This window comes from Passer montanus, unplaced genomic scaffold (assembly GCF_014805655.1).
Source record: "Passer montanus isolate IOZ18808 unplaced genomic scaffold, ASM1480565v1 scaffold22, whole genome shotgun sequence".
NCBI lineage: Eukaryota > Metazoa > Chordata > Aves > Passeriformes > Passeridae > Passer > Passer montanus.
The window spans coordinates 11,653,480-11,667,884 of NW_024366815.1; the positions used below are offsets into that span (position 1 = coordinate 11,653,480).

The 14,405-nt window shown below is 38.2% G+C and overlaps 1 protein-coding gene across 4 annotated transcripts in view; it reads left to right on the forward strand.

Moving 5' to 3' along the window:
- MAST4 (microtubule associated serine/threonine kinase family member 4) overlaps positions 1–14,405 on the forward strand; it is a 275,565-nt gene that overhangs the window by 50,044 nt on the left and 211,116 nt on the right. For all 4 annotated transcript variants that reach the window (XM_039709638.1, XM_039709639.1, XM_039709640.1 and 1 more), the window contains exon 2: positions 8,452–8,605. In XM_039709638.1, coding sequence (XP_039565572.1) covers positions 8,452–8,605 — 154 coding nt within the window. The remainder of the gene's footprint in view (positions 1–8,451; positions 8,606–14,405) is intronic.

The following is a 14,405-nucleotide window of genomic DNA, read 5'->3' on the forward strand; positions in this document are numbered from 1 at the left end:
GATTTCTCCCCAGACTGAATCAGGAGTGCTTCTGCCAGCTTTCTCTTGCTGAGTCCTGCCTACTCTCTGGGTCTTTTAAACAGGCAGATGTGGCGGTAGTGACAGCAAATTTCAACACCACAAAATGCTTTTTCCTGGCAAGATGACCATCAGGACAAGGGCAGGAAGGGAGTATCCTTCCTGCTGCATAGCAGTGGCACACTCTACTGCACATCTGGGCAGCTAAGGGTAGATTTTCTCTTTTTATCTTCGTCAGATCCCTTTTAAATACTGTGGATACAAAGGTAAAACCATGAGCATGTTTGCTGATGCCTAGGCGGTACTTAGAGGAGCTGTACCACTGCAAAAAGTGGGATTTTCTTTTTCAGATGGTACCTTTGCAGCAGAGCTGAGTGGGTTTGGCAGACCCCTGCAACACTGCTCTCTGTTTTCAAGCTTTTTTTTTTGTTAACTTCTCAAACAGACTTCCTTGCAGAATCTCTGTGTTGGATCTGGTCCCTCTGTGTCCTTCCTAGTAGGACTGACCCGTTGAGCTGCTGCAGCCTTATGCTGGCTAGCAGTCTGTTTATGATGCTTTGACTTCACTTTTTTTAGAGTGCTGACAGTTTTTCCTAGTTTGGAAATAATGTTTTCTTGTAAGAAGCAAAAGGCCTTAGCACATCATGTGCATTCCGGAGAAGATACCTGTATGACTGTCAGAATGAAATAAAAAACTGTTGACATTACCAGTAAGTGCCCTATGATCCCTTTTAACCATGGGTTGAATCATATTTTTTTAGAACTGTGTTCTGGTTTCTGCTTCTGTTTTTATGGTCTTATATGAGGTCTGCCAAACCTGCTATTTCTTAATCTTTTGGTGCTTGTTAAAGCTGGTTGTTTATTCAAGGAGACTGAGGGCAGGCTGAATTATTGGAGGCAGTGCCTTCAATACAAATACTGTTGCTTCCTTTGTTTCCTGGAAAGGGAGCAGTCTATCTCAGTCTGTGTGTACACATGCAGCACACAGGAGGCTTTCAAGAACTGAAGGACTCTGTCATATTGTAACAAAACTGTTCCATCTTAACAAGGGTAAAGTAATAATTGGCTCAGACAGCAGTGTGCATGCATATTTATAGGCCACTTTTTGGCCTTGTAGAATACTATAAAGGCTGTTCTTCATTTTCTGTGCAATCATGTGTAAATATGTTTCTGAAAAAGGATTGGATGCAACCTAATAATTTTTAACATAGCCATACCTGACTTCAAATTTGTCCTGAGTTGTATTTATTTGCTCTTAATTGACTAGGCATCAGATTTGTTTTCAAGAAAAATACAATTGTTTTAAATGCAGATTTGCATTTCTAGAATGAGTGGGAAGTGGGTAGCAAGATAATGTGATTATGTCTCTGTTGATCCTTAGCAGAATTCTTAAAACGTTTCTTTACTACTTAGGATATAATAGGTAATATGCTATAGGAAGACGTAATGCCTTTTTTTGCTGCTGCTCTTTATGCAACATCATGTGTTCAACATAATGAACTGGACAATTTTGGATAGTGACATTAGTTTTAAGGACTGTGTTTCTGCATATATGTGGGATGTAACATCAATAAATACAGTGGTTAGAAATGATGCTTTGTGCATCGCAGAGTTTTACTGTAGGTTTTTTTTTACCTTTGTGGGTTTCTTTTTACCTTGATAAGGGCATGTTTGCAGTGCCAGTTGCAGGTTGCATTCATGTGTAAATCAAGTGTTGCTGTATGAATGATTAGCAAATTTCCCTGTAAACAAGATCTTTTCTGTCTCTAATCCTTTTAAGTCCTTTCTATCATCCACAGCGAGCCTAGGATGATACTTTCTGTCCCTGCCATAGCTGACAGACTGGTGTCACGGTCCTAACAAGGAAACTGGAGGTCGTAGAGTGAAGTGAGATAATCCAAGGCTTGAAGTCTAGACTAGTATGACAGATGCCACTAGGCTGCAGAACTAGTGAGGTCTTTCAGCCCAAGCTGAACAAGACCTTTCCCATGGAGAGGCAACGCTGAATTTAATATGTGTGGGATAAATAGTGATTCTTTTTCTTGATCTGCGGTGGTGGAAAAAATACCTGCTTGGTTTTGAGGAATTGTGGTAGGAAACTGGTTAAGAATTGGGATCTTTCCTTGTCCGTTGAAGTCCTTCTGGCCTGTTGAGTCTTCCTTTGTATCTGCTCTTCACCTTCATTATCCATGGCTTCTTAGAAGTAGTGCTAGTTTTTGAAGAAATTTTCTTTTATCTTTGTGCGGTAAGTTATTTGTGGTTCTTTGTTCTGTAGAGGTTGCTCTGAGAGCTGCAAATATTCAGAATAGTTGCATAGTTCTGCAAACCCCACTCAAAACTAAGGTGGATTAATACTGCTTGTGGGTAAAGGGAATGTGGAGTATTTCAACCATCAGCTGATTTAAAAGGAACTGTTGACAGACTCGTTCAGCTGATGTATTTGATACAGGTTTGTGGCAATTCATAGGCAGCCCTGGATTGGTCAGAATGCATCCAAAAGCAGAATTCTTCAAAAGCTGATGCTGTCATGACCAAAAGTAGTGGATTCCTGTCTACCGCAGACATGAGTTACTGCAGGACATCCATGGAAATCTGGTTATGCCTCTGCTTGTGATGGTACTGTAAGACAGACTTCTCTGGTATCTGTAGTACACCACTATGGCATTTCCTCTTCAAGTCTAACATGGTTCTACTGAGTTCTTGTCAAGCATCTGAAGTGACTAAACTCCACTATGTTCTTAATCAATAGAAGTGTATTTTTAAATTAATTCTAAGATACTTTTGGAAAGTATGATCCTGTCTGTTAGTAAGGTTATATTCAGTGTTGCTCTCAGTGTCAGTGCAGCTAATCAAAACTCATGTGTCTGTGCCAAATGATTAGACATAGAGAGAGTATTTAAATGATAAGAACATACCTCTCCCCTATGCCCAGCTGAAGTAAGTTTGTGTAGCTTGCATTTAAAAAAATACAAAATAGCCCTTGCTGGGCTATTGTGTTTCAGCAACTGTGCTTAAAGTGCTTGCAAAGAAGCAAGACAGAGAGGCAGCACGCTGAGAGGAACCCAGTGTAAATAACATGAAGAAACAGGCTGATTTATATCAAAGCAGACTACTAGGAGCATAAAGGGTTAATCACTGTTGAACTAGTGGTGGGTCTTAGCATGCTTGCTTCTGGCATAACTTATGTCTGAAGACACAAGAGACAGAAGGGATTTGTAAGGTTTGTGAAGCCATGCTCCTGTTAAGCATTTAACTTTACAATGAGAGTTTTTAGTGAATGACTGAATCTCTCTTCAACATCAGGGAAGCTTCTATATGTTTGCCTGTATAGGGCTGGAGCCTGATGCTTTCTCACTTCTTTAAACATCTGTGATTTGACATATTTTTTGACAGTGTACTTATTAGAGTAATTTTCTCTGGGGACTTTGGGTTAAAAATGAAAAAAACAAACCCTAAACAGTAAAACTACATTGGGTGTTTTCTGCTTTTGGTACACTACATGTGAGAGTGTGTCTCATTTTTTGGATTGGTGCTTTTCTGGGGAAGATATGAAGTGGGTGACAGTGCACAGCCCTTCTATGGAAACTTTGGGACTGAATATGCATATAGAGCATGATGTGAGGTAGGAAGAAGTGCTGCATTCAGGAGGAAGAAATGGAATTGCTTAATAGAACATCTTTGTTTGTATTTTTAGGTCTGAATACTTGACCAGTATTTTCCAGTTTCTGTGGGAAGTAGAAATACTGCTTGTGGACCAATTGAGGGAGGTTGGGAGTGAAGTAGTTTGGACAGTGAAACCATAGTGGGTGTTGAAAAAAAAATGGTGCTGATCAGACAAGTTTAGTTCTTGTTTCAATTTAATTTTTATTAGAAAAAGACACTCCATGTTGCAACACATTTCAGCAGCCCAGGACAGCTTATTTTCCTTATCCTGGTTTATCAGTGTGATTGTATTCTCTTAGCTTCATTTACCTTGTACCATGAATTTTCTGAAATGCATTTTCTTTCTGACTGCCTCACTCCTCATTATGTACTCGGCTCAAATTGTGCTCCTGAACACTGATGCAAGGTCTTATTTTGAATCAGCTGTCATGTCCTTAATTTTCATAAGGACGTGTGGGCTGATGTACTTGATATGACTATTTGATGATATAATTATAAAGCAGAGAATTCATTCTAGCTTTAGAATAAATACATGATGGTAGATAGGTGGATTTAATGCTACTGAGGTTTTAAAAAATATTAGTATAATCCTTTCTGAGTAGGTGAGCTGTTAAAAGCCCATAGTATGGTATGGGAATAATTTTCTTCAGAGGAATATATCTGATTCTATTCACACAGAAAATTAATAGGTTGAAAATACAGAAAAAAAATTTGAAAGCAAATTGATTCCTGTATAGCTGGAGGAGACTTTAACTCAAAATTATATCTCTGTTTCTGCAGGATCCCTAAATCTACATGTAGAAGTCTGTGGTAAGGATATTTTGATATTCTCTTCTGTGTAATTTCTAAACTATTCTGTAATAAAACATTCTGTTCCTTTTTGTAAGGTTCATAGGTGTGAGGGGAGCAAGTAGGATTTTTGTGAAAGCCATTAACTCCTAAATTTTACAGTGCTTTTGTAGAAATTCATCATATCTATGACATAAGCAGGCAGATTTTTTTTATCAAATGTATGGAAAAATGTATTGGAAGAAGTAAATATTGTAGAACAGTACATTTGTCGTAGGTTGGTGTTTGCTATGTGTTTTCTGTCTTCAAAGTGCCTTTATTGAGAAGGTATTATTTAATGTTGGGGGTGGGAGGCTTTTAAATAAGTTAACTATCCATGCATTGTGAATATTAACAGCGGAGAGTGGTGGCGAGATGTGCACTGATTAAAAATCCCTCTCTAAGCAGCCTGTATAAACTCTAAGGCTAACTTAACCCCCTTTCTACTTTAAATACAGGGCACTCAAATACATTTGTTTTCACAGTTTTCATTTTTCACTGTTCCTCTCTTTTTAGCTTTAAAAACTGCTCTCTGTTATCCCAGTGCTCCTGAGGTCACTAACATTTATTTTCAAAGGGTGTTGAGAGAAGGGTATGGCTGCAGCCTGAGTGCAGTAATAAAACAGTGGGCAGAGCATGAGATAGCCAGATAGTCAAGATGTAACATGACTGTGTGTCTGTTGGAAGCTCCCTGCAAGGATATAGCTATTTTATTCCCTGCAACTTGCAAATTTGACTGATAAAAAAGGGGAACCAGTCTAACCTTGGTTATCCTGTTGTGTTTTCATGCCATGCAACATCAGCACATGACCATATAGTTAGTAAGTATGAAGTAAATACCAATACAGTGATGATTGTGGATGAGCAAAAGTGAGTGCTGAGCAGAAGCAGCTTAATTAAAATTACTTAAAATCTCTCTGGTAGAATTTCAGGTGTCTTCCAGATAGTTGCTTTAATATTGTCCTGTGGACAGCAGTGTCTAATCTTACAATCTGATAAAATGCACAGCCTGAACTTTCATGTTGTTCAGGTTTCTAGGAGGTCTTTCAAATAAGTATTAACAAGTTGAAATAAGTCTTGCTATTAGTTATTCATTTGAATTTGATGTTATCTTTTTACTGAATGATTGTAGCATCTTTTTGACTGAATTAACCACTTTGTAGGATTTGTATATGTAACCTGGTATCCATCTTCAGAACCAGCTTTGTCTTCCAAGGAAGTAGGATCTAATGTTTTCTGTTGGTTTCCTTGGACTTGAATGCTCGGCCTGTCAGGAAGGGCAGGCAGTTGCGTTTAGGGCAGAAAGCCTCATCAGCTACAAGTGCTTTTGCTTGAAATGAGGTCTGAATGGGGGCTATAACCCCCTCTCGTTCTGGCACACGTTGCTCTCTAGAGGCTGCACAGGAAGGGAGCTTTCAGGAGCTGTGATGTCAAGGCTGTTAAAGGGTATATCCTTGTCTACTCTTTCTGGTTTACTGCAATATCAATTAGAATGCACAGACTTCTGTCAAATACACATTTTACATGCTCTTAGATTATTTTGGGCCTTTGGGAGCAAAAGTGAGTCTTTGGATAGCTTCCAGAAATGCTTTGTTGATATAAGTGTAGTTGTTTCTGTGAAGCAAGAGTTTGCCATCGTTAAGAAAATACTAAATCTTGTAGTTCCATGCTGTTTCTTCGTAGTCTGATACCTCAGAAATGTCTTTTGGTGTAATAAAGCCACTCAGCAAGAGGAGGGTACCTTTTTGAGAGAATGCTGGCACGGCATTGCTATTAAGACTATGAGCTACTGGGGGCTAATATTTAAACTGTCTTAGCTCTCAAACATCATACTTTCCTGAAGCCTCTTAATTATGAGTTGAAGATCTAGATGGTACTGTGCTGGTCTGTACTATAGTGCTGTCTTTAATATTTCTTCTGAAACCCAGAAAGCTGTGAAAAGGGAGCACAACTTAATTGGGAATAATGACTTTAAATCAGACTGCATGTTGTGTAATGCACAAATCTGTTCATTGTGGGAGTGACTTGAACGATCATAAAGTTTGACTATCTGGTTAAAAGGGGAAAAGATGAGAGAGTGGAAGATGGAAAATTCTGTTATGTTCATTTAAGTGCTAATGTGTAGGGAGCTTAGTGCATGAATTGATTTTTTCCCCCCTTCTCTGGTTTAAAAGCCTTAGTTCAGGAAAAAAGAGATTTAAAATGTGGTTAGTTACTTTGAAGTGTGAACCTGTTTCAAGAAAGAGCATGAAATTTTGCCAGTAACTCACCTAAACCCTTGATGGGATCATGGAGTCTTCAGATGCTTGGGCTAATTTGGAGTCTAGAACTAAACAATCTCTGGGACCCATCAGTCAGTAAGCAGCTTGGGTGTTTGCTTTTCGACTTACATGAAAGACTCAAGATGGTGTTGTTTTTAGAAGTTAGCTGTTGTCAGTTGCTTCCTTCTCAAAAGAGTAGTTTGTATTTAATTTTTGAATTCATCTTGTGAGGTATCTTAGAAGTTGTAAATACAAATATTTGTGACATGCCTGTGTTTATGGAATTTAAATAGTAACAATGGTCAAGTAAATATTCTTTGTGACCCCAAAACCACTTAGTTTAGGAAATAGCTAAAGGCATGTGCTGTGAGTTAATCAGATACTTCAGTATCTGTTTGCATGAATGAGTCTTAATATACTGAAAAAGCAGATTAAAAAATCAGTTGCATTTTTTGATGCTAGGAGTGTATGTATGTACACTTACAATGAGCTGCAGATTTGATTAAAGAAACCTTTAAAACAAACCCCAAAACAATAACTAACCTGAAATATGAAGTACAAAGGGAACTAAAGATGGGATTCAAAATGCTTTGCAGGGAAGACATTACATTGCTGTGGGATTAACTGTAAGCAAAAATGGGCTTTGCTGTGCAGCTTCATCAGTGTTTCTTGTCCCTTGACTCATTCCGTTCAGTGGACAAAAAGGATGAAAGAGTCAAGTATGCAGGTGATGCTTAGATTTTCTGGCTGATAAGTCTCAATACATGAACTGTAAAAATATAGCACTGAGACATGCTTGGTTTCCTAAAAAATTGTAGTGAGAATTAGGGTTTAAATGTTACAGAAAAAAAATTATGTGGTTTTTCAAAATGACACCATGTCACTGCAGCACTTTTGGGAGAAGGATGGTTGTTAAGCTTTTATTACTTTGTATACTTGCATACCCTGCTTTTTCATACTTTCTTGGTATTTGCTCACATGCATTTTGTCTAGTTTTAGTGGATTTAATCAGATGGCAAGACATTGGATGTATTGTCAAGACCAGGCAGCTAAAATGTTTTGTAACTATGATGACAGGAACCCAGTCTGAAGAATGAGGATCTGTATTTCCGTTTAACTTCAGAGTCAGTGTAAATTAATGTGGCTTTTATAAACAGGATAATTTAATTTTTTTTTCTCACTGGCGTTGATAAATCTGTTATTATTTCCCTGGGCTGGGCAGTGGTTTACAGTTGATGTGCAGTGCCATCTAGTGTCTGGTGACATGGACGCGGGGAAAACTTGTCAAAGAAAAACATTTGGAGAGCCAGTGGGTGTCTGGAATAGGTTTCCAAATCAGGTGGTTCACAGCTGCAGAAATGCTGCTTTATGGAAGGTTGTGTAAGTTGAAGTATGATCCCTTTTATCTTGAGAAGGGACCTCTGTGCACAATGCTCTTTGGGTGAGAGTGGTTGGAGGTGGAGTTCAAGAGGAAGATGGCTTTCTTACACAGCCAGACACAAATCTGACACTTGAAAAATTTTTCTTTTCAGCTAGCAAATTAGTTACCTTAAGATCTTTGGGAACATTTTTTCCCAAATGATGTCATAATCTTTAGTTGAATATAACTTACATTTTTCTTTCAATGAAGATAAGCATTTAAACAGTATAGGTATGTATTTTTTTTTCTGTTTCTTTGCAGCTTGATCACATACTGTCACCTCCACCTATGCCTTTCCGAAAATCCAGCAGTCCTGAAGTGTCTTCTGGCCTTGGGAAGTCTCCTAAATTCAAGAGGCAGTTGAGTGAAGATGGGAGACAGCTCAGGAGAGGAAGCCTTGGAGGAGCTCTGACTGGTGAGTTCGGGGTATGTGTAGTGTCACCTGGGTTAGCACAAGGAGCTGATGGCACCTTGATCCTTGGTGTTTGCCTTGTGGCTGAACTCTTTGGGGGAAGTGTGAGCTACACCTGGAGTTTCCATAAGTCTCTTCCTTATGGCATCCTTGACTGTTGTTGAGCTGAGTCATGTTTGAGGTTCTGCCTTTGGGGCTGCTGGTAGATGGCCTGAATGTCACCCCTATCTTGAGATTTGCATGACTGTGGCATTTATCTTGCTGACTCATGTGCATCCATCCATGGGATCACCTATATATTATTTCCTTTAGGAGCTGAAGTGTGTGGAGGGTGCCTTTAAATATGATTTCTTCAAAGAAAATACAATTTGGCATCATTTATGTGGTGGAATACTCAAAGGGGATGAACAGCATTACCAACTAGCCACAAGCTGTGGACTGCAGCTTCTCCTCTGTGGAGCCATGCAGAGGTAGCAGGATGCTTGAGGAGGGCTTAGGCCCTCCCTGCCCTGGTAGCATCTTCTAGATACTAGGTGCTGGTATTGTGACTGTGACTGGTACCTCTGTGGCAGTGATGGTCACTGAAGAGTGATTGGTTTTGATTGTAGAGCAAATTAAATATAAAAAAATAGGGACTTCTGTATTAAAAAAAATTAAGTATAAATGATAGATATAAATAATAAAAATGAAATATTAAAAATTATGACTGTATTAAAAAATTAAATTAACTAGAATTTGAATCAAACATGTTTCTAAAGTGCCTAACGGGTAATAGTTAGAGGAATTTGTTGTACTTGGTCAGAGGGACAATAGATTTCAGTAAATTTACCGGAAGATAGAAATTTCACAGAATATGCTGACTTGGAAGGGACCCACAAGGATCATAAAGTCTGACTCCTGGCCCTGCACAGCACTATCTCCAGGAGTTGCACCATGTGCCTAAGAGCATCATCCAAACACATCGTCCAAACTGTGTCAAGATTGGTGCTGTGATCACTTCTCTGAGGAGCCTGTTCCAGTGCCTGACCTCTCCTGGGTGAAAAACCTTTTGGGTAATAGAGGAATTTGTTGTACTTGGTCAGAGGGACAATAGATTTCAGTAAATTTACCGGAAGATAGAAATTTCACAGAATATGCTGACTTGGAAGGGACCCACAAGGATCATAAAGTCTGACTCCTGGCCCTGCACAGCACTATCTCCAGGAGTTGCACCATGTGCCTAAGAGCATCATCCAAACACATCGTCCAAACTGTGTCAAGATTGGTGCTGTGATCACTTCTCTGAGGAGCCTGTTCCAGTGCCTGACCTCTCCTGGGTGAAAAACCTTTTCCTGACACCCAACCTAAACCTTCCTGTTTCAGCTTCTGGCCATTCCCTCAGGTCCGGTCACTGCTCACTGGAGATGAGAGATCAGTGCTTGCCCCTCCTCTTCCTCTCGTGAGGAAGTTATTTTATCTGTCCAAGTGATGTTGATTGATATTAGAATCAAGTACATGAAATTTAGGTTAGAAGAAGTTGAAATGGTGTTTATTATCTCAAGTAAAAATAATTTCCCTTGCAACTTCATTTTTATTATGAGTTGCTATGAAAGTTTCAGAAACAGTGTAGAAATATTTGTCATCCATATGGGCTTTTTAAAGTGACCTGCAGCAGAAAAGTGTCAATTTTGTTAGCCATTTCAGTAAACTCTCTGGCAGCTCTGGAGTGTTACAGCTTTGAAGGCTTGGAATGTAAACCAGACTACTGTTTTAGTGAGACTAGAAACTGCCAGCATGGTTATTTTTTTAGCAGGAGCTGCTGTGGTTCTTTAATTTTGTTTTAGTCTAACTTTAAAGTGGAGCGGTGGTCTTTAAAAACTGATCTTTGCTGTATAAGCCGTGCAGATAAAGAGGAAGAAGACAGCCTAATCAAAAACAAACATAGCAATTGTGCTTGGCTGCCGTAGTCTCTAGTCTTTATCTCTGTGCTTGAATTATTGCTTGAGGCCTTTATAAAGGAAAATGGATAGGCTTTTTGTCTGCATGCAATCTGTTGTGCAGGGTTTCATGTCAGGATTTGGGAATATAGTGTGCAATGATGTTAAACTGCTTTATTACCAATGCACTTTAAATGAACCTGAATACACTAGGGCTTTGGTATCTTAAAATAATTTAAATATCTTAACAGCTTTCATGATACTGATTAAATTAATCAAACTCATTCTGATGACAGAAAGTTCTTTATATTCTTTAGGGATTTTTTAGAAACTGTTTTTCAAGAAACCACTGCACATAGAGAACTAATTCCTAGAGTTGTTTCAAATGTTCAGTAATCTGAAGTTAATGCAGTGTTGCTTTGGTCATGTATTTATGTCCCTTTTTTAACATACTGAAGTTTGGGGTTTTTTTAAGATTTCTTCAATGCTTGAGAGTGATTTGCCACCATGGCTTGAAACTACAAGAATCACAGTGTCATTAAAAAAAAAAGTGGTACATAATAAATCCTTCTTTTAAAATGGTGAGCTGATGTGTGCTCGGTAAGGGATAACTTCTATGATCACACATTCCCTCCCAAATTTCTATTAAAGTCTTAATGTTTTTGAAAAAATATTCCTGGTCCATAAAGGGGGAAAAATATTTGGAGGCCTGTAATTTGAGAAAGTGCTTGATATTTAACATCACTATTACTTTTTACTGTATTCCTTTATTATTTCTTCTCTTTTGTTTAATATGCCTTTAGGTGCTAGCTTAACAGTGGGTATCAGTTCACTGGAAAATAGTTAGGAAAAGTATCTTTGAAATTATTTTCAGTTCAGTCTCTGCCTCTCTTGTTAAAAAATATGCAACTCCTAAAATACAGTAGGTGGGAGTAAGTGAAGCAAGAGACAAGACTCCTAGCTCACAAATTTGCAGAATATTCTTACGCTGATGCATGTTGCTCACTGCAGATGTTAGAAAGGTGAATTGCACTTTGTATTTTACTCTCCCTTTCCTTTAGCTGTTAAAAACAGTATTATTGAGCCATAGAGCAAAAGCAGTATTAACAGTGAAAACAAACAAACCAAAATTTATTTGTTCATATAAAACAAAATAGTTCAATTCCTGTAGGGCTGAATACTAATAGAGGTAAATATATAGGGATTTTACCTCTGGGAATAGATCACAAATAAATGAGTTTATTGAGCTTTGCAGGAGGGAATAATGTTATGCACTACATACAAGAGGAAATAAAATCTATATTGTTGCAGTATATTGAATGAGATTTGCAAAACCTGAAAGATTATGGTTACTAGGAAGCTACATTACAAAACTCTTTACATATGAATATAAGAAAAATTGAGAATGATGTACTGGGTCACCAGTACATCATAATGTACTGATCATGATGATCAGGGACAAGAGGGCTGGAAACCTGCAGAGGGAGGATAGAAACTGAAAATATTTTTGATACAGCTTTAGGTAAATTAGAGCCAAAATTGTTTCCCTGAGTTGCACAGTTTTAAGCAATCCAGCAGCCACGTGTTTTCAGTGACAAGCAAAGAATGCTTTTCAAAGTGGAAAAAAAGTTAAATCAATGTTTTTGAGAATAAATCTACTATTGCATTCTGCAGAAAATTGCTACACAGCCACTAATTAATGTTTGTCCGATAAAAGAAACAAATAGTGGTTCCTGCATACACCATGCTACTATATTTTGGAAAAACTCCTTCAATATAATTGTTGCAACAGTATTGTGTTCCTTAATCTTCATTGTCAAGCTGGAAGACTTCTGGAAAAACAGAGACTAAGCTTGGAATGAAAATAGTATGTGGCCTGCTATTAGTCTAGCAAATCTCCCTTAGTAATTCTTGTTGTGAAGTGCTAACAAGTTTTGTTTAATAGAAAGACAAGATGAAAAATAGTATTTCATAACTGTGGTTACTAAACATAAGCATTCATCAGACAAAACAATCTCAGAGTAAAATAACTTGAATGTAATTTATGATCAATTAATCTTTTAATTAGAAAGGTCATATTTCCAACAGGTTATAAAGTTTTTGATAACATGGTTACTTTACACTGTAATGAGTATTTGCCTTTTTCTCTTCAGCTGTGTCCTAACTTCTCTCCTGCTCCAGATTCCCCCTTCCCTACATGAACACATGCCCATAACAGTGCTTGCCACACCATTTGTCTGGGAAGTAAACTGGATCTTTAAAAGTTTTGCTTGTGCTACAGAAAGTGTTAAACACAATCCTTGCACAGGTTGTTGAACTGCAGGATAAGCCCTGTCACAAAGCTGAGCTGCAGCTGCTTGTTTCATAGCCCTAGGTCAGATAGAGAGGGAAAAGAGGATTACTTCAGAGGGATACTGGTGCCCTCTGGGTGCAGGGGCAGTGGCAGTGTGCTAGATGGGGAAAGTATGTGATTGTGAGGAAAGTGTGGTAGGTGGGATCAGCTTTGTTTAATACGCATATATTTAAATGCCTTGCTGTAGCCTTAGATTGCCTTCTTAAGGATTTCTAATGGTACACAGACTGGGACTTTAAAACTTGTTTCGAATCAGAAGAAAAGATGTTTAATTAAAAAAGCTGCTTTTCTGTGGTGGCTGGTTGTCTTGATCTCCACAAACTTCAAAGGGCTGTCTGTAGTCAGAGGGCTTTTGGCTTAAATTGTCTACAGATTTTAGTTTGCTGTGTTCAGAGATGCTTAAACAGAATCCACAGCAGAAGGTAATGTGAAAGGATGGAAATTAAATGAGCTTTTACTGTGGAGAGGGTTAACCTAGCAAATCACTTGGACAAGCAAAACAAATTGCCCTGACTTTCATGTCCCGCTGCTGCTCCTCCCTTTACCCCGAGACGAGAAGGGCAGTGCAGTCCTGGGTTCTCAGTTGCTGTGCAGCATTTGGAGATTGCTATCTCCCTTTCTACTTCTGAAAAATATGAGAACATATTTCTGGGAAGAGATCATATTTTGGAGTGTACTGCAGCTAACTCAGTTGTTTTATACCGTACTGATAAGTTCTGCTGTTATATATAAAGAAAAAAAATACATTTTAGCTACCTGTAGTTTGAACTTTTTATCTCACCTACTGTTATCTCACCATTAACTACTTGGAAGAGACTTCCTGGTGGGCTAATTGTGTCTGTGGTAGGGCTGTTATCTGCTAGGCTTATATTGATCTTACACAAGTACAGGTAACATAATACATACTAATTTCATTTTATAGAATCTTTAATCCAAGGATCCTAAAGCACTATGTTAGTAAAATTACATCATCGTCTTCTGATCACGTATTGTCTACAGATCATGAAGAGCTAAGAAAAAAATAACTTGTGATTTATGTATTTTTTCTTTAATGTTCTTAAAGCTTTGATCAGCTTTCCACCTCTGAGTCATCAGTCATCCAAATACACTCAGCAATTGTTGTTATTCCTGTATAATTAATCTGTGGTTGATTTGAAATGAATTTGGGAATTCTCAGTCTGTTTTTTGCTTCAGAGATTCATCACTCTGCTAACACTAATTAGCAGAAAGATCAACAGCTTTATGGACCATGAAAATCAAGCTGTTCTCTTATCCATAGGTTGGCATGTGCTGGCAGGACTTGGAAGAGGAGGTTTTCCCTGTTCATACTGAGGAGCAGTTGGCAGTAGCAGAATTTTCACAAACATTTGGCTGTATAAATTATCATTAATATTGTTTAAAATGGAGAATAGCTCATGAAATCTTAAGAGTTTCAGCTATTTGGTACAACTCGGTGACTGGGGAAAACTGAACTTGTACAATCATGTGACTTTTACTTTGAAACCTCTTTGGAAATGAGACCTTCCCATAATAT